The following is a 22,715-nucleotide window of genomic DNA, read 5'->3' on the forward strand; positions in this document are numbered from 1 at the left end:
GTGTCCTCGACCAATAGGAAGCTCTGGAAGACACCCCCATCGGCCCCCTTAAGTAGTATAACGATTTCAAAGCATAGTGGGTATGATTTCGAGCATGAGTACGAACGTTCATAACCAACAAGAATATAAATAGAGTAGACATATGTCCTAAATCTATTTCTCTACAGTTCTGCTTTCCGTATCAACCACAGAACAACGGCTCAAAATGACGACGCATACAGTCTTTCGATTCCCAACTCGCAACAGTTTTGAGGATATTGTCTCATCCCAAGAGGAAATCCCGATTATTTCAAAGCATGAGGTTCTTATCAAAGTTCGTGCAGTGTCATTGAATTCGAGGGATATTCAGATTGCTACTTCAAATTATCCTGCCTTTGTCAAGGATAACCCAATCCCTTGCTCTGATGCTGCAGGAGACATTGTCGCTGTCGGAGATGAAGTGCGAGGACTCGCAAAGGGAGACCGCGTGGTTGTCTCCTTTGATCTCGCTCATCAGTATGGACCCCAGAAAGACTTTCTCACCTGCCAGGGCGGCGGTGTCGATGGAGTCCTTGCGGAATATATCGCTCGCCCGGGGTCAAGTGTGGTTAAGGTCCCCACTAGTGCACCACAAAGCTACAGCGAGCTTGCTTCGCTGGTTTGCACGGGTGTGACATCGTGGAATGCTCTGTATGGAAATATCCCTCTCAAGCCCGGTCAGACTGTCCTGGTTCAAGGTTGGTTGCTTTCCTATATTCCTTTTTATGGGCGTTAGGTTGCTCACCTGATGTTCTTTTAGGTACCGGCGGTGTGGCAATGACGGCCCTTGTACTGGCGAAGGCTGCTGGGGCGACAACTATTGTCACCTCCTCTAGTGATGAGAAGTTGAAGTTTGTTCAGTCGTTGTTGCAACCTGATCATTGCATCAATTACAAGAAGACCCCAGACTGGGCCTCAAAGGCTTTAGAGCTCACTGGCGGCAAAGGTGTGGACCACATCATTGAGATTGGTGGAATTGGTACAATTGAACAGAGTATTCAAGCCATTGCACCAGGTGGTATCATCAGCGTAATTGGATACCTTGCTAGCTGCGGCATGACACAGAGACCCGACGTTCCTCTGCTAGCCTTGCTCAAAAACTGCGTTATTCGAGGTGTGTTGATCGGCCCTCGCTGTATGTTGGAGGATTTGGTGACGTTCGTCGATAGACAGAGATTGAGGTTCCATGTTGAGAAAGAATACCCTTTTACGCGAGAGGACATTCTCGCAGCCTACAAGACCGTCGAAGCCGGAAATCATGTCTCCAAGATATGTATTGTGATTAGCTAGAACAACATATCAAATACTACTTCTAGTACTTAGCATCTGGCATGGTAAAAATCATTTTATGATGCACTTTCCGGGAAAACATGTCAGTTATTGTGATGGTTCTGAATAACTGAAAATGGACTCCATGCATAACAAAGACCATAGAATGAAAGCAAGTACAAGGAAAAAAATCTGTAATGCAACGCCTGATCTATATACTTGAAAGACAAAGATACAGTTAAAACGACGAGAAATTCGAGTCGGACAATGCCCGATGCTTCCCTGTTACTCGTTTACAAGCGGGATTGACTTTCTTTCGTGACCTCGTTGTAGTAGGCTCGGCTGGTTGGGCCTGTGCGAAGATTAGTGTTATGTCTAATCTAACGTATGAGTCTTGTTTGAAGCTCTTACCGGATCTTGCCACTGACCGAAAGGCCGATGAGTGTCAGCCCAAGGTGGCAGCGCAGCGTCGACGTTAGGTTTGGCGTCTTGTTTATTCAAATCTTCCCCCGCCCACATTCGCGCTCGATGAACAACAATAGGGTCAGGGAAGTATCTTCGCCGCGCCTTTCTATCCAAACATATTTCCTTTGCTTGCTCAAGGAAGGGATCTCTCAAATCCAATATTCCTAGGGGTTCGTTCGTGCATGTAGATTCCTCATCCTCCTCACCCTCTACATACGGCCCTTCCATCCATTGTAAAGGTCGATCACGGGTCTGTGTATTTTCCTCTTCAGCTTGTGTGCCATTTCTTATCCCACGCGCTCGTTTTCTTTCCTCTTCGGCTTCTCTTTGAAATTTTCGTTTTTCGGGCAGCTCTCGGCCTGCTAGTTTATCTTGATGAACTTGACTCAACAGTTAGCCCCGCTACGAGATATGCCTTTGAGAATTACTGGACTCACATCTCGCTTGCTTGCTCTTGTTGTAATATTCATCGATTTGATTCGCGCTGAAGAGCCCATAATGTGACGATACGGATGAGCTTATTTTCGAAGAATTTGTCGAATCAGCGCTAACATCTTTAGCGTCATCGAGTTGAGGTGCACTGGTGTTGGAGGGAGCGCTAACCTCGCCGTCTGAACTGTAATTGGAAAAAGCGCTATCGGGTGATTGTTCCTGAGACTCATGGGCCAAGTTTGACTCAAGCTGAGAATCATCTTCAGAGTTGTAGCTAACTCCAGAAGTTTCTACTGAATTTTTATCTAGATTCGATCAGTTAGCATGGGTCTCAATTGGAAAAGTAGATCCGAGCAACTGCTATCATTCACCAGCATGCGGAGCAAAAAACTCTTATCATAGCAGGCTTGACGACCAATATACAGGAAGTATGGGTTCAATGTTGTATCACACAACCAAGGTTGTGTCTGGAGGCCTGCACATTCTACTTCCATTCACATCCGTAATTGCATTGTTTGATGACATTGGACCGCCAGAAAATATGAACATGCAGGTATAAAGTTCAATCATCAAATCACTCACCAGTTTGTTCAATCATCAGACTTTCAAGAGCGGTAGGAGATACGGGGCTTTCCATGTCTGAGTCTGCAATGCTTGCATCTGACGGTGTCGCTATTTGATCTAACAACTTGGTAGCCAGGATGTGCTGGTGCGATCGCTGCGCAGAACGAGGCTGTTGGACAGCCAACGATGGACGCTCGTAGTCCTTGTAGTAATAACCCGAGTCATGGGGGTCCTCAGGGCTTTCCCAGACAGCCATATCAGAGGATTTTGCAAAATACCTCGTACAGGGCGGGGGCGGCAGAATCGGATACCATGCTTCGCTAGACGTTATAGACTGGGGCAGTGGGCCATCGGAAAGAGAATGGAGAATATCGTCTATCAGGACAGGGCGATTGAGTGCATTCTCAAAACATATGTGTGCAAGCTCCTCGAGCTGTGGGTGTGTAAGCCCACCCCAGAGATTGAAATCGCCCTCATCCAAATACCAAATCAATTTTCCATAATCGCTAGAGCTGGAACCGCTCGAAGCTTTGCGCTTGGAATCAGTGTATGAGAGATACATCGGAGGCTGTGGCATGAATTTGTTTTGACCAACCAGCCAACGAGGCTGCGGTGCAGAGCCTCCCACACTGATGGTCGGCAGAGTGCCTTGGAGCTTGGTATGTAGACCTTCAGGGGGAGGTAGCTCTCTCGAGTAATCCCATTCTTTGAAATTGATGCGAAGAGGTTCTGGTCTACTAACTTTAACTTCCACATAAGCATGAGAGCTGCTGCTCGCAATCCTCCGTCTCTTGCGGTAGGTTTGTTTTTCATCCTCTCCCTGCAGGTCTTCATCGCTTGACTTGCTCTCACTGTAAGCAGGATCTGGCAAGGTCTTTGTACTTTTGATATTTTTGGCCCTGTTTGGTCTCGGGGTCTTTAATTGCCGGCCCTTCGCAGCCTTCGTGGCTTTTGTTGCCTTTGGGGCCTTTGCGGCCTTTGCTGCAGCCTTCTCTTGATCTTTCCTGACTTTCTCTTTAGCCTTGACGGCCTTAGCTGCAGCCTTTTCCTGATCTTTTCTGGCCTTCTCTGCAGCTTTCTCTTTAGCCTTGATGGTTCTAGCTGCAGCTTTTTGCTCTTTTGTGAGTGCTGGAGGCGGAGGGGGTGCTCCTTTAGCCCTAGCTCGTGTCTCGACCATGATTTCGGGTTGACGGATGATACGATGCAAGGTTGAACTTGAAATTTGACCTGTTAGTCATGCAACACAGCAAAACTTAATATGACACATACATGATATATATGGTTGCAATGGCGAGTGATATGTTGAGAAAAGAATTCAAGTTCAGAGTTGTGATCAGATATATAGGCAAATTGTTGGCTCGATATTAATTCTCAACCCAGTCACCTCTTCCTGTCGATGGACAAAGCACAGCTTCGAAGTATCCAGGGCACTCACTGACACAAAGAGAGATAAAAATAAATTCTCCAGACAAAGTGCGCGTCTATTCTCTTGTAGCAAAATTTGGCTTTTTTCTGACTTTGAATTTCGTTATGTCATGGCTTATAAGCAGACTTGAAAGTACCTAGGTAGATAGACATGCATTTATTCAGAAATAAGTGCATATATTATATCGGATGTGGCAATTGTTCACTCCGATGCGTACAGAAGAACTGGGAATTTCAAATTTTGTACCTTGAACAAAAAGCACATTGAGTAGACTGATCAATGGCATACTACCTAGGAGAGATAACTCTAAATAGTATTATATAAATAATTACCTTGAAAAGAATAAAATTATAATATTGAAGTTGAAAACGTAGATATAGTAAGTAGGTTAGAGCCTAAAGAAAAGGGTTGGACCTAATGTGTGTGAGACGATGAATAGAGAAACCAATAAAGAAAAAGCTATACCACAAAATTTAAGTTTGTTTCAAACCAACTTCGATTGCAAAGGGTGAGAAGACAGCATTGAAATTCTTTCAACTTGTAAATCCGAGGGAAAAAAGAGGGATTAGTGGTGGTTCTCTTCCAAATGAATGATGTGGCCCCCTTCCTCTTTGGGAAACAAAGCGAAGTGCTCGCTCGGTCGTGAAATAGACAAAGAGGGTTTGAAGTTGATGAACCAGTGAGGCCGTAGAGAAAACATTGCTATCTCCTGACCAAGAAATTAGGTTGGCCCTTGAATTGGTTCTATGCTGTGCATTGATATATTTAGATGTTTCCCGACACAAAACAAAGAATCATCTCAAAGAAACTTTCCTAGGCCAAGGTGAGCATAGACACATAGCCCCTCGGTAGGAAGTTCGAGATGGCGTATTCACATCACTTTTGGAACAAAGATGAGACATATTTTGCAAATGTGTATTCACATGGGGAGAATTGGACTCGCAAACCTGAATCTCACGACCCAGACAACTGACAAGACTAGAACGCCGGAACACGTTCCAAAGGCATGAAGAGCCCTTTGGTGATGAATAACTAAGCCACCAGCAAATGTTTCGCTACAGGGAGCTTGGCATTGCAGGGATAGACAGACATACATAAGTGACCTACCGTCTTGTGCAAAATGGGCATGCCTGAATTCTTCTCTTCTATAGCGGGGTGAGGTCATAGCATAGAGCCAAGCAAGAGTCAGAACTAAATACGGACAGAAGAACATAAAAGTAGAATGCAGCGGTCATTTCATTAGGGGTATGAGGGCAATTCCAATGATGGTGGAATATCTGCCTGATATGGTCCTAACTATGTCACCATATAAAAGAAATCATGAAATTTATTCCGAGGCAATTTTTGGCGCAATCGTATGATTCCATGCAACCCTTGGTACTATTCACTGCCAGTATCGGGGCTCGTCGAAGACGTGATAACGGTGTCCACGTACTCCTTCGCCGCGGAACAGGGCAGGGAAGCGGCGGCCAACAGGGACCATCTCTTCTGGAATACGCATCTCACTTTCGGGTTCGGGCTCCCCAATAACAAATTTGCCGACCTATAGTTATTGTAAGTCAGAGACCGAGAAAAGAGGTGTACAAATAGATTGAGAAACAACTTACCTGGATCTCAGTGTCGGTGATAGTATCACGACTGATTCTAGCATAGCCGGTACGGTGCAGCTTCTTGAAAAGCAGATACTCACACCATCGGTCCCAGTCGGTGGGATCGATATCTTTCATTTGGCTGCGCTCGCTCACATAAGTGTTGTAGTTACCCTCGAGTGGCTTGGTGACGAGGTAACTCAACAAGATCAAAGGACGTGGGGAGTCGCCCATCAGCTTGGAAAGATACTCGCTCTGCAAACGACGGTCCTCGGGGTCCTCTTCCTGACCAGAGTGGAAGACAACAACGTCAATCATCTCTCCATACATGTCGAGGGTGGCGTGGATTGCAGGTGCCAGCTCACCCACAGGCGAAGGGAGGAGATGATGGGTGGAGTTGACGATGGGGAACTTGGAAAGCAAGGCGGAGCCCCAAGTGTGCTTGTTAGGGCCCGGACCGAAGTCAGTGTAGTAGCCAAGGTCCTCGGCAATGAACTGAGTGACATCCTTGTTGCCCATGATGATACGCTGATTGTCGGACTCGAGGAAACCAATAACATCCAGCTCGAGTTCGCTAATGACATCGCGCATACGGCGCTCAGAGGACCACATGTTGTTGTCAAGGCCAAAGTGGACAGTCCAAATACCAGCAGTTACAATCTTATCTTCCTTGTGGTGAGGGGTATAGTCGTTGGTAGGGAAACGCAGGTAAGCCACGGAAACAGAGAGGAGCTGCAGTGCAGCGAGGACGTAAATGTAGTACGACCGCTGTCTCTGGCTGTTGGGGCTGATGGGCTTGTTGCGAGATGAACGACTCGAATTCGAGGTCGCTGCAGAGAAAACACCAGCACCAATGGATAGCATGGTGGTGATCATGAGCCAATCAGTGTGCTCGCGAACTAGAGGACCACCAGGCACGAATGCATAAGCGACAATCCAGACGTGGAAGAGCAAAAGGAAGACATAAACGATGAAGCCAATGCCGAACGTGCTCGCAGGAGAGTGACGGACAGTAGAGGCAATCAAGACTGGAGTAACGGCCATGATGTAAAATGCAAGGGCAAGGGCACCATAAAATCCAGTCCAGTGGTGGTATGAAGTAAGAAGGGCGGCGCCGACAGAGCCGACTCCGAAGGCAGTCCAGCTCCCGGCGACACGAGGGTAGAAGATTCCGTATACAAGACCGGCTCCCATTGCAAAGATGGTCAAGGCGCCGTGAGGAGCCGCAAGAGGCCCGCGCACTGGATATCCGTCCCACACCCACGAGATCATGGTGCTCGAGTCGGTCAAGAGCGAAACGATGGCGAACATGAGACCACCAAATCCAACACCTGCCAAAACCGACGATCCCTTCTTGCCGCCCGCTGGCAAGTAACCATCACCGGTCGTGTTCGAGCGTCTCTGAGATCTCAAAACGGCGAACAGAGCAATGAAGATACCGATTTTATTCCAGCCGCCGTTATCAGAATTGACGATTGGCCAAAGCGGGTTGTTCGTTTTGCATGCGAACTTGGCGACGGTGGACATGATCAAACCAATTCCCCAGGCCATGATACGGGCTTCAAGACGAGGAGCGTTGGCCCTTTCGGCGAAAAATCCGGCTGTCCAAGCTACGCAAGTGGTAGCAAGGGCAAAGCTGGTAACAAAGAGACGATTGGCGGGATCCTGGAATTTGTATGCCAAGAGGCCAACAAGCGAGGCTAGGTGAAGCAGGCGGAGGTTCTTCACGGCTGCGTACCGCAAGGATGGGACGAAGAGAAGCAACGGAGATGTGCATGAGACAATGGCGACTTCGTAGCCGGAGATACCCATGTGCCAGAGGGGGAAATACCAGACAAGAACCGGCAGAGCAGTCACAATCGTCCAGAAAACAAATCCGTTATAGACATCCGAGGCAGCATCAATGATCTCAGTCCAGAAAAAGCCTTCGCCAAAGGTGTTGCCCACCGGCTTTCCCTTCCTATCTACGATGTCAACTTCCGGAATGATTATACCTGGTTATGGGGTTTGTACACACTCTTTTTCCAAGACAGAGTCTGCAGTCGTCTTCAACTGCCTAATGAGAGCAAACTTAGACAATGTTTTTCTTTCGTAACCAATATAGCCTTTGGCACTATACATTTGACGTGGGTGATTGTCATTTTGGAAGCCACGGTACATACCCTCTGCTAACACCTTTAACATCCCTCACCACAATTTCAAAGCTTTCAAAGTCGATTGCTGCGATAGCATCAAAGCCGACATCGAACAGAACCAGGGACCACTCAAAGAAGGCGTATTTGGTGTAAGCTGAATAGAAAAATGGCTGGTTAGCAAAAGATAAATTGCTAACAACTGTAATGAAATGCTTGACTCACCACCAGGAACCTTGTGCACCTTGTGCTGAATAAAGTAGTAAATCAACGGAACCAATGTCCCAAAGAACAAACTGGCCATGATCTTGCGGTACTTAACGGCGCGGCGGTTGTTAGGGCTAAGCGCAAGACAACCAAGGGTCCACGGCAAGGTAGCCACCAAGTACGAGATCATAAAGATGTCGTGCCAATCATGATCGTCGGTAGATGTCACATAGGTCCAGCCTCCACACGTCAAAGTCCGGAAGATGCCCACTCCAGCGACCAACTTGGGAAGGGCCGAGTTTGGGCGCGAGGTGAGGACGAACCACAAGAAGACAAGGGCGAATCGCGGACCGGAAGTAAGGGCAATGAAAACCTGGAAGAAGGATCGTTCGGGATAACGATCACCGATAGTCGCGGACACGGAGGGGAACCATTCGATGGGGTAGCCGTAATGCTCATTCTGAACAATCTTGTGATAATGCAACGCAATACCGACAATCAACGCACTAAGAAACGCCGCGTAGGCAAAGCCTGTGTGGATCCAAGCTATCCATTTGCCATTGATCTGCATAGGTGTCAAGTCAGTAGCGTCCCCATATAACTATCAGTATTCAATTGCTCAGCACTTACGGCAACCACGGCATCTCCGTCCTTGTATCGGGGAGCCATGGCGGCGCAGAGGAAAAACAATCTCTGCACCTATAAAATTAAAAGGAGAAAGTTAAGAAAAAGAGTGTCAAAAAGAAAACCAAAATAAAAAGAGAACGACTAGAGTAGATGTCACGAGCAAATGGCCCCTGAGGAAAGGGAAACAATGTTCGGATCCCTCGGTGGTTCTGAGTGTCCTCAAGGCTAACCCAATCTGGTTAGCGTCCTCTGGGGCTGGATCGGTGTTTTTTCAATGCGGGATGCCGACTTTTTTTTTAACAAACCTCTTCAGTGAACAAGCAACCATGTCGGCCGCAACAGATAAGGCTCGATTTTTCCTTGAGAAGTCGGTGCCTGAGCTCAAGGAATACGAGCGCAAGAAGATTTTCACCAAAGTAAGCCGCAGATGGTGATTATTGTATTGCAGAATGACAGCTGATCAACATACCTAGGATGAAATTTCCTCAATCGTCAAAAAACGTTCTGATTTCGAGCACAAGCTCAATGCGCGCGGTGCGCAGCCAGTGGATTTTGTGCGCTACGCCGAATACGAAATGAACCTTGATGTTCTGCGAAAGAAGCGGGTGAAGCGACTTGGGATTCGGTCCGCAGGTTTCAACGGCCAGCGACGCATTTTCTTCGTTCTCGACCGGGCCGTGCGCAAGTTCCACGGCGATATCAACCTCTGGGTTCAATACATCGAATACGCCCGGAAACAAAAGGCTCACAAGAAACTCTCCCTGATCTTCACCGACGCTCTGCGCCTACATCCTACCAGCGCCGATTTATGGGTCTACGCTGCGAAACATGTCCTCGACGACCATGGAGATATGACACAAGCTCGGAGTTACATGCAGCGCGGCTTACGATTCTGCAAGAGTTCGCGAACAATCTGGACTCAATACGCAAAGCTGGAATTGATTTACATTGCAAAGCTGGTTGCTCGTCAAAAAATCTTAGGTCTCGATGAGGAGAGCCAAAAACCCAAGCAAATTGAATCCGAAATTGATAACCCCGATGCTGATATGATTGCCCTCCCATCTCTTACAGCGGAGGACATCAACCCAAGCACGGGAGAGGATGGAGGAGTGGACCAGGTTGCGCTGCAAAACCTAAACTCCACACCTGCCCTGGGCGGTGCTATTCCGCTCACCATCTTCGACACCGCCTCAAAGAACTTCGATAACGATGATCGGTTCAGTCAGGAGTTCTTCGATATGGTCTGGGAGTTCCAAGATGTTCCTTGCCTTAACAAGATTCTGGAACATGTGATTGAGACCATGCGCGTGAACAAGCCTTCCAGCCCACGGACACAAATCTGCTATATCAAGTTCCCGACCGCTGGAATTCCCGTCACCTCGGCCGAATTCCCGCGGGCGCTTGGCAGCTCGCTTGCCCGCCTTCGGGAGTATCCCCTTGGCAAAGACCTTGCCCGCCAGGTGGTGAACTGGCTTCAACCCATCCAGGCGACCAAGGATTTGGATCCTTCGTTGCAGCAGGTCATTGCGGCTACCGCCCGCAATGCGGAGCGTGCGGCACAGGAGTAGCATAGCATACCCGGGTATATTTGTACTTAGCATTGAGGCGTTGATCGGATATGAACCAAAATTCAGGGTCTGGCGAATTTGCTCCTAATCGTCGTATTTACTTCCTCGTCGACCACTCTTCTTCTCACTGTGCTGCTTTTTGGCCTTGATTCGGCCCTCATTCTGTGCACGTTGTCTTTTATAAATCACGGTTAGGTTAGATCACGCCTAGGTGTGTCTGCAACAGAAAATTTTACATACAGCTTGTGTACGTGATCTCTTTGCTCTCGGGATGTTTCCCCAGGGATGGCCTCCTTAGCCGAGTTCTGTAGCAATTGGAACAGCTTGTCGAAGCACGACTCCACATTGGTAGATTGCTTCCGCTCTTCGTCTGATTGAATCACCAGAGACTGTGTTCTTTCGGCGAGATATCGAGAATCTCGTAGCGGCTGGTGTATCACCCGGGGCACCAAGGGCAATAATGAGCCCAGTGGGACCTTCAAAGTGGCTTTGGAATTGACTCTTCAAAATCACGATCAGCGGATTGCCACATAATTGATCTTCAAGTGGAGTCACTGACTTGTTCACATTTTGCCCGCCCGGACCGCTGGATCGACTGAACGAGACCTCACAGATGTGGCGGGGGACAGTTTTGGAATTCAGGGACTTGAGCCAATCCCTCGCAATTTGCATATCCTGGTCAGCCCGAGAAACGAAAGTCCGACAAGACAACGCGAGGTTATGTATGCGCCAAGAGCGATAATGCATTATTAGGCAAACAAAAAGCTCGCAGGTACTCGCAGAACTGGCAGAACTCGCAGTAACCCCGAGAATGAGAAGGAGTCAAAGAGCCATGTGACTAATAAAAACAGCACTTAGTTCACCTGCGGGCATAGAAAAGGAAGATGTCCGTTACTCGCCCAGTCTGGCCCCCCCACTAGTGTAACTAAGAACTTAAAGGTAACAAGCCTTATTTTATTTTATTTTGTTAAAAGGTAATGTTTAGAATGTACGGAGTAATTTTGATTCAAAGATTCAACTATGACTTTCTCTTTAATTATTCAATGATCAGTGAAAAGTCAATACATGTAGAGTATGTTCAAACTTGTTAGTAGACTACGTATAATAATTGCACACTAGGTAGGTACTGATCACTTTTGACTTGCGTCAGAATCCAGATTTTGTAAAACTTATACCGATCCCATGGTACCTCCGTTAAACGCCCTTCAAGCTACTTTATCTCACCTGACCATCATTCTTTTTTTTTTCTTTCTCTCGCTCCCACGCTTACTTTAGTTCTTCCCCATTTTGACAGGAACCCCCATATTCCTTCGCCTATTTTTCCTTCATTTTGGAAAAGACCCCCCTTTTTTCTACTCTCTAGGGTACTTAGGCCCGAGAAACCCGACCCATCTTTTTCCCATCGCCCCACCTTAGCTTGCGATTGTGAAAAATCCTGACGCTCTTAACACCCTCCTTTTTGAACTTGTTATTATTCTTTTCCCACTTGTAGATGAAACGTCCGCCCAGTCTACATGACGCCCAGTCCCGATGAAGCGCTTCACTTTCGCGGAAAGACTCTGACTCCGGAAAGCCCTCGACCGCTGCATATTCCGGAGCCAGCCAATATTCCAGTCCTAGAGAACCAAATGGATCCTGTTTTCAACGATACTTCGACATATGAACCGGTACATAAGGCAACACATGGATGGTCGCACGGAGGATTACATGGTCAGGGAGGACCACGTCAGAACCAGGATTCAGGTAGTTCTCATGGCTTGAATGCGCAATATGGAAATGTTTCTGCGCTATACTACCCTTCAAACTCAGGGTCGGGGACCGAAAATTCTGGCCATCTGAACTCCGGATTCTCTCTCCCCGATCCCTCTTGCTCCTACGTTGCTCCGGTCGATCCGGTATCCCAAGGCTTTGCCACTGCGAGCGAAGTAGAGAACACCCAAATTTCGGCGCAGTCGAGAATGCCGGGGCGCCTAAATGATGAACAGGATTCGGGGTCTACCACGGGCGGAGTCAATTTCCAAAACTTACTTGACAATCTCTCTCACTCTGACCCTGGTGCAACCATGGCCGGGGTTCCTCCAGTTGACACCTCGTCCTTCCACCAAGCACCAGTTGACGAGCCTAGCCAATCCCAGGGCGTTTCTGCCCACCATGCCCAAGCCCAATCTATTCAACCCCATCACACCCATAACGAGGTGGCATATCAACAACTTCCATCAGCCCATGGCGCCGCCAATGCACCCCACGCATTCCCAGCCCACAGTAACACCCAAACGCAGAGCCAGTCCCAGCCGTATTCCATTGCCGGAACGAGCTCGGCTGGCAACAATCTACTCCCTCCCACTTCAGGCTTCCAGACCCCATCTACTGGACCTGAATCTCAGCGCTCCTCCCAAGAACCCTCTGTGCAGGGACTCAAGAAAGGCCGTGTGGATAAACAGGGCCGACCAATCAAGGGCATCGACGATGATTCGCCTTGGGGACCTGAGGTTCAAAAGAAGTATGACGAGTTCCTGCACGATGAGCGGATCTATGTGACCGAGGGTCTTTGGGATCGATTCCCAATGGGGTCCAGGCTGTTTGTTGGTCAGTACTACCTCCGCTCGTTTTTGTTCATGCTCTGACAGTTTTGATATGTATATAGGCAACCTCCCTACCGAAAGAGTGACCAAACGAGACATGTTCCATATATTCCACAAATACGGAAAACTTGCTCAGATTTCAATCAAGCAGGCTTACGGGTTCATACAATTTTTGGAGGCGAGCTCTTGCCATGCGGCTCTAGGTGTCGAACAGGGCGCTATCGTGCGGGGCAGGAAGATACGTAAGTAATCGGCAACCTAGTGACTTGCCTTTTATTGTGTTTTTCTAAAACTAACTCTGTCAGATCTTGAAATCTCAAAGCCTCAGCGATCAACCCGGCCTGCTCAAGCATCAGAGGCCGCCCGTGCACCCCCGCCCCGTCGCTCACGGTCGCCGGAGTTCAGCCGTTCCGGTCCTGCACGAAACAATGTCCGAGCCCCAGGCGATCGTTACGAACGGCCGAAACCCTATGAGCCAAGTCGATTGCCATTTAGCGATTTCCGTGATGAACCTTCCCATCGCAGCAGGCGTGACGATTATCGGCCGCGGTCCCCTTCGCCTCGACCTCCTTTCCGGGGGCCAGAGACGGTTATCGGTCGCGCGACAGAACCCCAGAGAGATTCGACCGCCGCGAGCGCAGACGCTCCCGTTCGCCGCGCTCTCCTCGCTCCCCTCGCTCTCCCTACTCAAGAGATCGACGCTATCGCAGCCTCAGCCCACGTCCCCGCGGGGTGTATGAAGGTGAAGCAGATTTGCCAGTGCCGCGTCGAGTTCCGCGAGATGTACCAGAGGTGCAGCTCCTTGTGCTGGAAGAACTTGACAGGTTGGTTGCGCTTGTCCCAAAGTCTATTTAGACAAACCTGCTGACATCTCATAGAAACTTTGTTCTTCATGTAGAAAACGCTTTCCGTAATCGTGGATTGCGTGTGGATGTCTTGGTGCTTGGCCCTCGGATTCCTCTTGGCGCAGCTGTTCATCGCCAGTTCATCGAAGGTGTTCTGGCAGTCGTCCGCCTTTCTCGTCCAAACCAAGTTTCTCGTAAGATTCCTTTACAGCTGTTTGACCGAACGGCTGGGTTGGATAACGTCCGATTCCTTGGTAAGTCCACTGCTACTTGGTTTATTATCGATAATTTGCTCATGTTACGATAGATTACCCGGAACTCGAGCCCAACTTGTCCGCTGAACTCCTGAGTCACCAGGCCCAGGCAATGCAGCGAGGAGCTGCTCCGACTGCATTTACACCTAATCCCGCTTTTGGTGTCCCTCCCGTGCAGGCCATGCCACTTCCGACTCTCTCGAATCCTCCCAACATTGCAAATCTCATTGGCTCCCTGGACGGCCCTAGCCTTTCGTCCCTATTGTCGGCACTTCAACGACCTCCGCATTCGCAACCTATGTCTGCTACACAATCACCATTCTCCTCACCCAACCCACCCCCAGCTGACCTAGCCAGTCTTCTGACCAACGCACAACGGCCTCCGCCCATCCCAAATACCCACCAGCAACCCCTCCCCAGTCCACCATTTAATCTCCAGCCTCCAAATGCGCCTATCGTTACAGACCCAACCCTACTTTCGCTTTTGGCCAAAGGCCTAGGCGGACAACCACAGCAAGGCCAGGCGCCTACAAGCCCCCAGGTACAGAACCTGATGCATCACCTTGCGAAATGGAAGCAATGATTTTACGATTCTCTTACCATTCATCATTCTCACATGGACTTAAGGTTCATTTCGCGGTTTTTCATTTCTGGAGCTTGGCGTTCTCGCATTATGATCGGTGAATTCCATCGGTTTCATCCAATTTTCTTGTCTTTTCCGTTTGATTTTTTCTTTGGGCTGGCTACAGGCTAGCTTGTGCAAAACCAGGCGTTCGTTGCTCTTCTGCTTGTCATGGGCCCGGATGGCAGTAAGATATTAGATATACGGGCAAGGCGCTGTCTAGGATGGAGTTGACTTGCCTTTTTGAACATTGGACTTTATGCTCCTTGCTCATTGTGACTATCTGTTTGTTTGCTCCATGTGGACACAATGTAGATATTCAATCCTCAAATGAGTTCTTATCTCTCGGCATTGCTTACCTATTACCTTTCAATTAACCTATTGACGTATCTATGTTATGTCTGAGTCTGCTCGTTATATCCAGTAGTGTAGTAGCAGTGTCCAGCTTTTGAGCCTCACATCCCTACCTCGAACACCAGGCCAAGTAAGACACAACCTGGCCTTGGGATCTCCATATCAAGTCTGGTCTTTGTACTGTGTACAGCGCAATCTCTTAGAATCTGTCCAGGCCCGAATGCAGTTGAATGAAGTGGTCATCAGGGTACGTGATAAGAGTGGATATGCTACATAGTGTACAAAAAGACGTCCGTTGACCAATTTTCCTTGGCTTCTCATCTGGAGTTCCATCCTTGTGACTTCAAGTCTTTCACCTTGGCCGCATCCTCCTTTTGAATCCGCTCAATCGTCTTGTCCCGGTTGTATTCCATCACACGCTTTTCCTTGAAGTATTTCACCTAAATTCAAAAAGCCCGAGTCAGCGCCACTTTTTAGAGAAATTATGTAGTTCTCAAGTCTAAAATTACAACAAATTGAGCGCAGACCAAAGATTCCAGTACGTACCCAGCTCTGTGAACATGCCTCCTCGAACTCTGCAACTTCCTTCGCGCACTTCTGTCGTGCCTTCCCATCCTCTTTAATTCCATCCAAGATATCGTTTTTGTCTAAGCAGGCGAAGAAGTGATCGCGGCCCTCCCAGCAGCGCGCGCGACTTGTTCGGTCCGGAGCGATGCGGCCGCCGTCGGCGGCTGCGTTTTTGTTTGAATCGCCGGAAGACCAAGGGAGCCAGCCCATGTTGAAGGTTGTGTGATATTAAGATGGAGTGAGGTTTTCGAATAATTGGCCTTTCGGGTAAAGTTGGTTGAGGTGGTAGAGCAGGACGTATCCAAGTGCAGTTGCAGAAGGTATCGGAGACTCGCAGTTAGCGGGTCGGGCCAGTGACCGCCAAGACTTGTTGATCCAGGCAGAGCGATCGCCATCTCAGGACCCTTTTCATTCCCTACACACTCCACGTTCAATTAATTGCACATATTCTTACAGTCCTAGGAAGGGCACTATTTACACCGGCTTCTGCTTTCTTGCCCACTGTACTTAGCTGGCCACCCTCGCATGCTCACTCATATCCACGACCCGAGCTCCAAGCTTGAAACGACCACCTTGACATTTCGTTAAATTTGAATAAGCGAGGGTGACAAGACCCCCTTGTTCTCTTAGTTGATGCCGGCGCGCCGGCGTCCACCAGCGGGGTCGCGCACCGAACTCCTCCCCGCTGAAGATCATTCGCAAGATTCTCCTGCTGCAGCTTGCATACTATGCCTGTGCCACAGTGCTTATCTTGTTCACGACCCTCGTATACGGCGCACCATTCTCGTTAGATCTGGTATTTGGCTGGGACTCGCTGCGCGGTGATACAACCATTGGGTGGATGTTAGGGCTGGTGTGGATGTTGAATTGCTTCGTCAGGTGAGTTGCACACTGGTCAAAACGCCTGGCCGAATGTTGCGATACTGAGACAGCGGCTAACGATATCTCTCGGGGGTTCACAGCGTCATATTTCTCCTTCTATTTGTGTCCCGCTCAAAACTCATCCCGGACTTCGCTCTCACAATCCATTTCCTCCATCTCGTCGCCACCATCTTCTATACCCACTCCATTCCCTCAAATCTTCTTTGGTGGGGTCTTCAATTCGCCAGTGCAGCTATGATGACTTTCCTGGGCATGTGGGCCTGCCAAAGAAGAGAGCTGGAGCCTATCAAGTTCGGTGGACACGGGGGTAGCAGCCAAGCTAGTTCATCCCAGCCTTCCGCCGGCGATGGCCAAGAGGAGTCTAGCTTTGGTCGAGGCCGCGGCCGAGAGCGCAGCTTGCAAGAATATGAAATGGACGATATCAAGCACACGGGCGAGCGTGCTGTATGAGCCCTTGCTTTCTTCTTGGTGTTGCCCTATGAGGCTATGAACGACTGTTTTCTAATTTTTCCTCGATATTCTTTACGTCTGGTTTTTCCATGAACCGCTTCATGCCTTCTTTCTATTCTGTATACCCTTGCGGCGGTTGCATCTGTATAGATGGCGTTTGTTTTGAAGGAATTGATTTCTTTTCATTCTACGATACCTGCTTATAATAATACCTCTGGGGTGTATACTATTCTCGTTGTCAATTAGATTGACAAGGTTAACGAAAATGAAATCTGTATGTACAATCACTGATTTCGAAACAACACATAGTCTTAGTTAATTTCTTCCAAGTCAGACTTCAAATATATAAATCTCGATTTGTTGCTGTCGATCTACCTCAGGGTCCAGTGTATGGCACGAATTTATTTGAAAGCAGCTTTGCAATATAATTCCAGCCTCCAGGGCTTGGAAGGCTATCAAGGTTCCCAATCGCTTTCGACAATTTGGTCAAATATTATACCCCAGTGAAATTTACAGCTGGAGAAGACACTGAGAAAGAATTCAACTAGATTATCGGAAGGGCAGTGGCCTGAATCACTAAAGGCCGATAGGTAGTGGCTCAGCTCTTACTGAAGGACCCTTCCATTAGTCTCCTCGACAATCAACTCAAACTCGGGCTGGAATTCGGTATAGAAGTTGTGCTGAAAAGTGTTAGAAAGCATTTTTCAAACTTCCACAAGTTGGCATAGAATATGCTTACAGGGTTCTGCGCCGCCTGAGCAGTGAATTTGGCAGCATCATCTGCAATAATCTTCTTGGGAAGACCATTGGCTGCCGCTGCCTCGGCCAGGAGCTGTGACTGACAGGCATTTTCCAGCATGGAGTAAAGAATTGCGGCTTCATCAACAGTTCGTCCCACTGTCAGAAGACTAGATACAAGCCCAGGTCAGCTATCTGAGTCGAGAACCAGGAACATCAATACCGAGGTAGAACTTACCCATGGTTCTGCAAGATACACGCAATGTTATCTGGGCCCAGTGCCTTTGCAATTGCCTGTCCCTCCTCTGAAGACAGAACAATGCCGCCGTGGTCTTCGTAAACACCCAGTCGACCAAAGAAGTTGCATGCATCTTGGTTGATTTCGTTAGGAATAGTATAATGAACATTCAAGCCGAAACTCACCTTGGGTAAGCATCTCAATTGGTTTCCCGAAAGAACTCCATGTCTTGCCATGGATACCATGCGTGTGCGCCGCGGCGACGACATCGGGGCGCGCCTTGTGGATCTCGGAATGAATGAGGAACCCGGCTTCATTAACAGGCAGCTGAGCTCCACCGTCCACAACAAATCCATCAGCATCCAAAAGAACAAGATCCGAAGCCTTGATAGTTGAGAAATGCTTGGCGAATGGGTTCATCCAGAAATGGTCCTTGAGAATAGGATCTGCAGCCACGTCAAAATTGATGTCCCAACACAATCTACATGTACATTCGGCCTAATCAAGAATTAGGATTCATACCTCGCATTGAGATATGTCCAGAGACACCCTCCCCATAACCCAGCTTGCCAAAGTACCGGAAAGCCGCTGCCATGTGCTCTCTCATCCATTTGCGCTTCTCAAGCAAGTTTGAGAATGTGGGGATGCCACGCAGCTTCAACGTCCCGTTACGGCCTCCACGTGCAAGGCCCTGGAACGATGCATCGTCGGCTGCAGATGGGAGTGGGGGCAATTGGTCTTCACTGGTCAGGCGAACCGACTGTTCGGCCTGCTGAGTAGTGGTGGTAGAAGTCGACATGGCTCCTAAGATGGGTTTATGGTATGTTCAAAGCAGTGATACGTCCTGGAATTTATGTTTCAACTAGAGATATTCGAAAAGATAACGGAGTTTGAATGTTTCGAGTCCGGCCGATGCAGCAAATAGGCGGCCAACTCTTATCTGTGTGGGGTTTGGGGAAATCCCCGCTCTGTCGTTGGAAGGCGCGGACAGCATATTAGGTTTATCTACTTACATGTAGGTAATGTTGATGGAAATTGAATACATCGAATATAATTGGTCACAACAGAATGATTCCTCAAGTACGGCATAATAAACTTGTTATACTCCGTATTAGGGTTCAGTTTGTCTTTACTTCAGATATCTTTTGATGGCTCGGGAGCAATGCTTCTTCCAAGATGAGATGAATCATGTCAGAGTAGAATCTTTCGAAAAGTTTCATTTCGAATTCCGACGACATAGTCTATAGCTTCAAACATTTAGTGATTTGCTGCATGATATTTGATGTCTGTCTCTAGTAGGTTGAGCCCGCGGCGGCGTCGATGCAAAATGACTAATCTATCAGCACGTGATCCGTTATCTGCCATGTGGACTACAGGGCTATCTCACGCTCGGCCAATATCCCTCCCTCCTCCAATGATCTAGACATCTACTATCAAACCATTGAAGGCTAAATTGAAGCCAAACTGCTTCGGGGTCTCCAATAACCCAGGCCAATTACGGATCTACTCGACTATTACCTGATTTTATATCATCACTCTTGCTTGTATGCGGCACCACTGAGATTATCATTGGACGTGTCTAGAAATCAAAATGGCAGAAGGAGACCCGTCATACATAGACTATGAGGCCTTCCTTGACCCAGATTTCTCTCCGTCATCTTTTGCCAATACATTGGTGACAAGTACAAACAATGCAACGGATACCCCATTGGATTTATCCACCCCATTGTCACGGGTACTCTTTGATCTTCAGGAGATCGATACACACATCCATGCACTGACGACAAAATCAGCACTCCCGTTACTGTCGCACACCCAGAATCAGACAGCTGCTGCTGATCATATCTTAAAAGAGTCCGGTACGCAGGTTGCAGCTGTGACCCAAGGGTACGAGCGTCTCCAAAAGGAAGTGGTGCAAAAGTGGGAAGCGGCTGATGAAGCTCGTGTTGCTGCCGAAAACTCGCTTGCAACAGTTCGGCTGGCAAGGGCTGTTTCCCGATGCCTAACTCTAGGTAAGCAACTGGAAAGCCAGGTTGCCGAGATCACAGGTCGGAGCGCAACAGGGGCAGCCACCTCAGTAGGAGTGGATGGGGCATCACCGTCGGCTGGGAGAGATGGTTTCCGCGCATTGGAGCGAGCTGCTTACACAATCCTAAGTTTGCGTGAAATGTTCTCGGCCGCGGCAGAGGACGAAGAAGGCTATGGGTTGGATCGGGTGAAGGTGATTCGCACTCTACGTGGAGAATTTGTCATTCCCACCGAAAATATGATCAAATCGAGAGCGCAGCAGACCATCAATCGGTTTTCACTCTCCTCAAACTCAGCAAATTCATCCAATGGCCAGTCATCTACATCATCTGGTTATAAGCAAGCTCGCGATGCGCGAGCCCGATTGGCAACGGCTGCCACTACTCTATATCTCCTTTCACCTGAACCAAAATCATCAACAACCGCTGTCGACTACAAGCCCGAGCTCCTATTATCGACATTGCAAGGATATATGCACACCGCAATCATGACGTCTGTGAATTCCCTTGCCCGGGCTCTCTCTCAGCTCCCATCCATGGACCGAACCCTTGCCGATATCTCCACAAGATGCCAAGACATTGTTGCTCTTGAGGCAAGCCTCAAAACTCTCCGCCCCCCGCCACATCCTCTCTTAGCATCTACCCCGACTGCCGAAACCCAAGCAGCAGCCTCAACCAACTCGAATCTCCTGCAACCTCTTCTCCATGCTCTTGACACATCATCCCTTCCTTCATACTATTGGCGCTCCCTTGCATCGTCTCTCACTTCTCGTGTTCAAGAAATTGTCAACCGAGGAGGTGTGTCTGCGCGCACGCTGCGATCCAACCGAGATCGGCTGAGGATTGAAATCAAAGAGTGCGTGCTTCGTGCGTCAAGAGTTTCTGCCACAAGTCTATTGGCTGAGAAAGGCCGATCAGGAACTGACACGGTTATTGTCGGCAACTGGGAGCGAGAAGCTGCCGTGATGGTGAGCTCTGTCGTTGGGCCGCTAGGACGTTAGGGTACGTAGTCTTACAATCTCCAATGCATGATTTCCATGATCCGAGATTCGATCTAATATAGCCCAATCACGGAGACAGCTTCAGTTTCAATTAAACAATCAGAACCTTGCATTTGCATTGGGCTGTCTAGCTGTCTGAAAGAAGATGCTAGATCAAATGACACTGACACTTTCTTTTTCACATATCCAAACTAGCGTCCAAGGTCATTTATTACTCCCACTTTAAGTTCAAATGTGTCTATTTTTAATAAGCAACCTTTCGTAGGCTTACTGTCTCACAGTCTCATCTACAAAAATAACGATTTACCTTCTGTTTAAGAATTAGTATTGTGTACACCTATCAAACAAAAATATGAGATACATGTATGTAGTCGTCCCATGTTGATACTCCTCTACTGGAACCTTGAAGTCGCACCATGGGCAACATATCCTTGGGGAACAGGAAGAACCCGAGGCTCAAGTCCCAGGTACCAAGGACCACTATACCCAATGCCAAGTAACGACTAATTAGTGTACCTGACCAGGAACAAAGAGACTTCTACATCAGGCCGTGACACCAGGTTATCGGGACTAAATTGGTCAGATCGCACAGATCCAAAAGCAAAACCTCCGAGCTTCGGAAAATTCGATGTGGCATGCATATATACTCGTCGATAAGCGAGAAGATCTACATCCGCATGTACCTCTAGGCTACCGTACACGATCGATAATCAGCAACGGTCTTTGCTCGAGTCATATGACTCTTACAAAGTGCACGGCAGTGGGGGTCTTGGAGGCCATTTCGAAGGTGGCTGGGAGCTGGCGTTGCGCACTGCATGGTGAGTCAATATGCCCTGGATGCAGACAGATGCAACTCGTCGCTGAAGAGGTTGGGCTCCAATAGGATTGCACAGATCGGGGTTTGGGGACTTGGAGAAGGCAGTGCGCTGTGCTTTGTCCGTTTTGTCCGGTCTGAAAATTTACATGTGAATTGACTCTCAGCCTCGTGTGCAGGTAGATGCACTTTTTTTTCTTCTGTGTACAACGTACAATATGAGTACTTGGGTTTATTCAAATAAAGTTTATAAAAGGCTTTGTTCTTCGAATATTGATCAAATATAATAATCGCAATATTGTTAAATTGCTTTTAATATAAAAATAAAAATATGCTAGCGTATCAAATTTTGTATGTTTCATACAATAGCCTATATACGCCAAGTATCATATTTCAGTCCCATTCTAAGGCGGCTCATCTACGTGGCCAGGTACAGCGACACATAAATAGGCACATGGATAGGCCTTGAAATGCAAGCTAAGCGTTATGATTGGATTGATCAATAGAAAAATCCACGACGCCACGAGTAATGACCAGTCATTTGCAGATAAGCAAACAGACCGCTTGAAAGGCAAACAGATCGCCCAGGGGCGGGATGAACAAAGGGCCAAAAATACAAGTAGGAATAGAACTTCCATCCAATAGAAGACTTAGACTGGCGTTGAACCAGTTTACCCCAGTACAATAATAATGTACATCAAGTCAAAGACGTCAGTCCCGCCGATCCGGGCGGACTTTGATCCAGGTTTATCGATAAGAGCCCTGCAGTCGGTACCTTACTATACTTGGCCGTGCGCCCCTAGTCAGCCCTCAGTGGCGCCCTGCAGATGTACTCACAGGTACCCGTGTGACTCGTGATACTCTAGAAGCCCTCTAGGGCTGGGACATAGGATAAGATCTCCAATCATACTTCTAAGATAGTCGTTTGCTTTCACCCTTGCTCATTGTTCCCCCCTCTCTCATGTACAATGTATGTATTTCTCCGTTAGGGAATTTTGAGAGGGGTAAGGAGGGGAAGAAACCTGGGCAATGTCAACTAATTTG

General features: G+C 48.2%; 11 protein-coding genes across 11 annotated transcripts; 5 read left to right on the forward strand and 6 right to left on the reverse strand.

Moving 5' to 3' along the window:
- Window positions 1–205: 205 nt before the first annotated feature.
- Window positions 206–1,308, forward strand: N7529_008828 (zinc-dependent alcohol dehydrogenase family protein; the record flags this gene model as incomplete). The annotated part of the gene is made up of 2 exons (XM_057244355.1): window positions 206–716; window positions 779–1,308. 2 exons carry the CDS (start codon window positions 206–208, stop codon window positions 1,306–1,308), a joined length of 1,041 nt encoding a protein of 346 aa, XP_057095893.1.
- A 217-nt stretch (window positions 1,309–1,525) lies between these two features.
- N7529_008829 (uncharacterized protein) lies at window positions 1,526–3,925 on the reverse strand (the record flags this gene model as incomplete). The annotated part of the gene is made up of 4 exons (XM_057244356.1): window positions 1,526–1,639; window positions 1,699–2,132; window positions 2,190–2,489; window positions 2,767–3,925. 4 exons carry the CDS (start codon window positions 3,923–3,925, stop codon window positions 1,526–1,528), a joined length of 2,007 nt encoding a protein of 668 aa, XP_057095894.1.
- Window positions 3,926–5,558: 1,633 nt separating this feature from the next.
- N7529_008830 (uncharacterized protein) lies at window positions 5,559–8,771 on the reverse strand (the record flags this gene model as incomplete). The annotated part of the gene is made up of 6 exons (XM_057244357.1): window positions 5,559–5,717; window positions 5,782–7,723; window positions 7,781–7,876; window positions 7,926–8,052; window positions 8,121–8,667; window positions 8,733–8,771. The coding sequence occupies 6 exons, from the start codon at window positions 8,769–8,771 to the stop codon at window positions 5,559–5,561; spliced, it is 2,910 nt and encodes a 969-aa protein (XP_057095895.1).
- Window positions 8,772–9,055: 284 nt separating this feature from the next.
- N7529_008831 (snoRNA-binding rRNA-processing protein UTP6) lies at window positions 9,056–10,297 on the forward strand (the record flags this gene model as incomplete). The annotated part of the gene is made up of 2 exons (XM_057244358.1): window positions 9,056–9,145; window positions 9,203–10,297. 2 exons carry the CDS (start codon window positions 9,056–9,058, stop codon window positions 10,295–10,297), a joined length of 1,185 nt encoding a protein of 394 aa, XP_057095896.1.
- An 84-nt stretch (window positions 10,298–10,381) lies between these two features.
- N7529_008832 (peptidyl-tRNA hydrolase domain protein) lies at window positions 10,382–11,044 on the reverse strand (the record flags this gene model as incomplete). The annotated part of the gene is given in 3 exon segments (XM_057244359.1): window positions 10,382–10,472; window positions 10,538–10,667; window positions 10,681–11,044. 3 exon segments carry the CDS (start codon window positions 11,042–11,044, stop codon window positions 10,382–10,384), a joined length of 585 nt encoding a protein of 194 aa, XP_057095897.1.
- Window positions 11,045–11,808: 764 nt separating this feature from the next.
- N7529_008833 (putative RNA-binding protein (Nab3)) lies at window positions 11,809–14,561 on the forward strand (the record flags this gene model as incomplete). Its single annotated transcript, XM_057244360.1, has 5 exons — window positions 11,809–12,883; window positions 12,942–13,121; window positions 13,185–13,716; window positions 13,758–13,978; window positions 14,032–14,561. Coding segments are annotated over 5 exons (2,538 nt in total), but the record flags the coding sequence as incomplete, so codon positions are not given.
- A 710-nt stretch (window positions 14,562–15,271) lies between these two features.
- Window positions 15,272–15,731, reverse strand: N7529_008834 (cytochrome c oxidase subunit 6B family protein; the record flags this gene model as incomplete). The annotated part of the gene is made up of 2 exons (XM_057244361.1): window positions 15,272–15,394; window positions 15,501–15,731. The coding sequence occupies 2 exons, from the start codon at window positions 15,729–15,731 to the stop codon at window positions 15,272–15,274; spliced, it is 354 nt and encodes a 117-aa protein (XP_057095899.1).
- Window positions 15,732–16,028: 297 nt separating this feature from the next.
- Window positions 16,029–16,355, reverse strand: N7529_008835 (uncharacterized protein; the record flags this gene model as incomplete). The annotated part of the gene is made up of 2 exons (XM_057244362.1): window positions 16,029–16,206; window positions 16,249–16,355. The coding sequence occupies 2 exons, from the start codon at window positions 16,353–16,355 to the stop codon at window positions 16,029–16,031; spliced, it is 285 nt and encodes a 94-aa protein (XP_057095900.1).
- A 282-nt stretch (window positions 16,356–16,637) lies between these two features.
- Window positions 16,638–16,853, forward strand: N7529_008836 (uncharacterized protein; the record flags this gene model as incomplete). Its single annotated transcript, XM_057244363.1, has 1 exon — window positions 16,638–16,853. The coding sequence occupies one exon, from the start codon at window positions 16,638–16,640 to the stop codon at window positions 16,851–16,853; it is 216 nt and encodes a 71-aa protein (XP_057095901.1).
- A 605-nt stretch (window positions 16,854–17,458) lies between these two features.
- N7529_008837 (class II aldolase/adducin domain protein) lies at window positions 17,459–18,628 on the reverse strand (the record flags this gene model as incomplete). The annotated part of the gene is made up of 5 exons (XM_057244364.1): window positions 17,459–17,533; window positions 17,593–17,761; window positions 17,830–17,962; window positions 18,015–18,275; window positions 18,352–18,628. The coding sequence occupies 5 exons, from the start codon at window positions 18,626–18,628 to the stop codon at window positions 17,459–17,461; spliced, it is 915 nt and encodes a 304-aa protein (XP_057095902.1).
- A 792-nt stretch (window positions 18,629–19,420) lies between these two features.
- On the forward strand, window positions 19,421–20,857 carry N7529_008838 (putative Golgi transport complex component Cog5; the record flags this gene model as incomplete). The annotated part of the gene is made up of 1 exon (XM_057244365.1): window positions 19,421–20,857. The coding sequence occupies one exon, from the start codon at window positions 19,421–19,423 to the stop codon at window positions 20,855–20,857; it is 1,437 nt and encodes a 478-aa protein (XP_057095903.1).
- Window positions 20,858–22,715: the final 1,858 nt, after the last annotated feature.

Source organism: Penicillium soppii (assembly GCF_028829465.1).
Source record: "Penicillium soppii strain IBT 18220 chromosome Unknown utg000006l, whole genome shotgun sequence".
NCBI classification, from domain to species: Eukaryota; Fungi; Ascomycota; class Eurotiomycetes; order Eurotiales; family Aspergillaceae; genus Penicillium; species Penicillium soppii.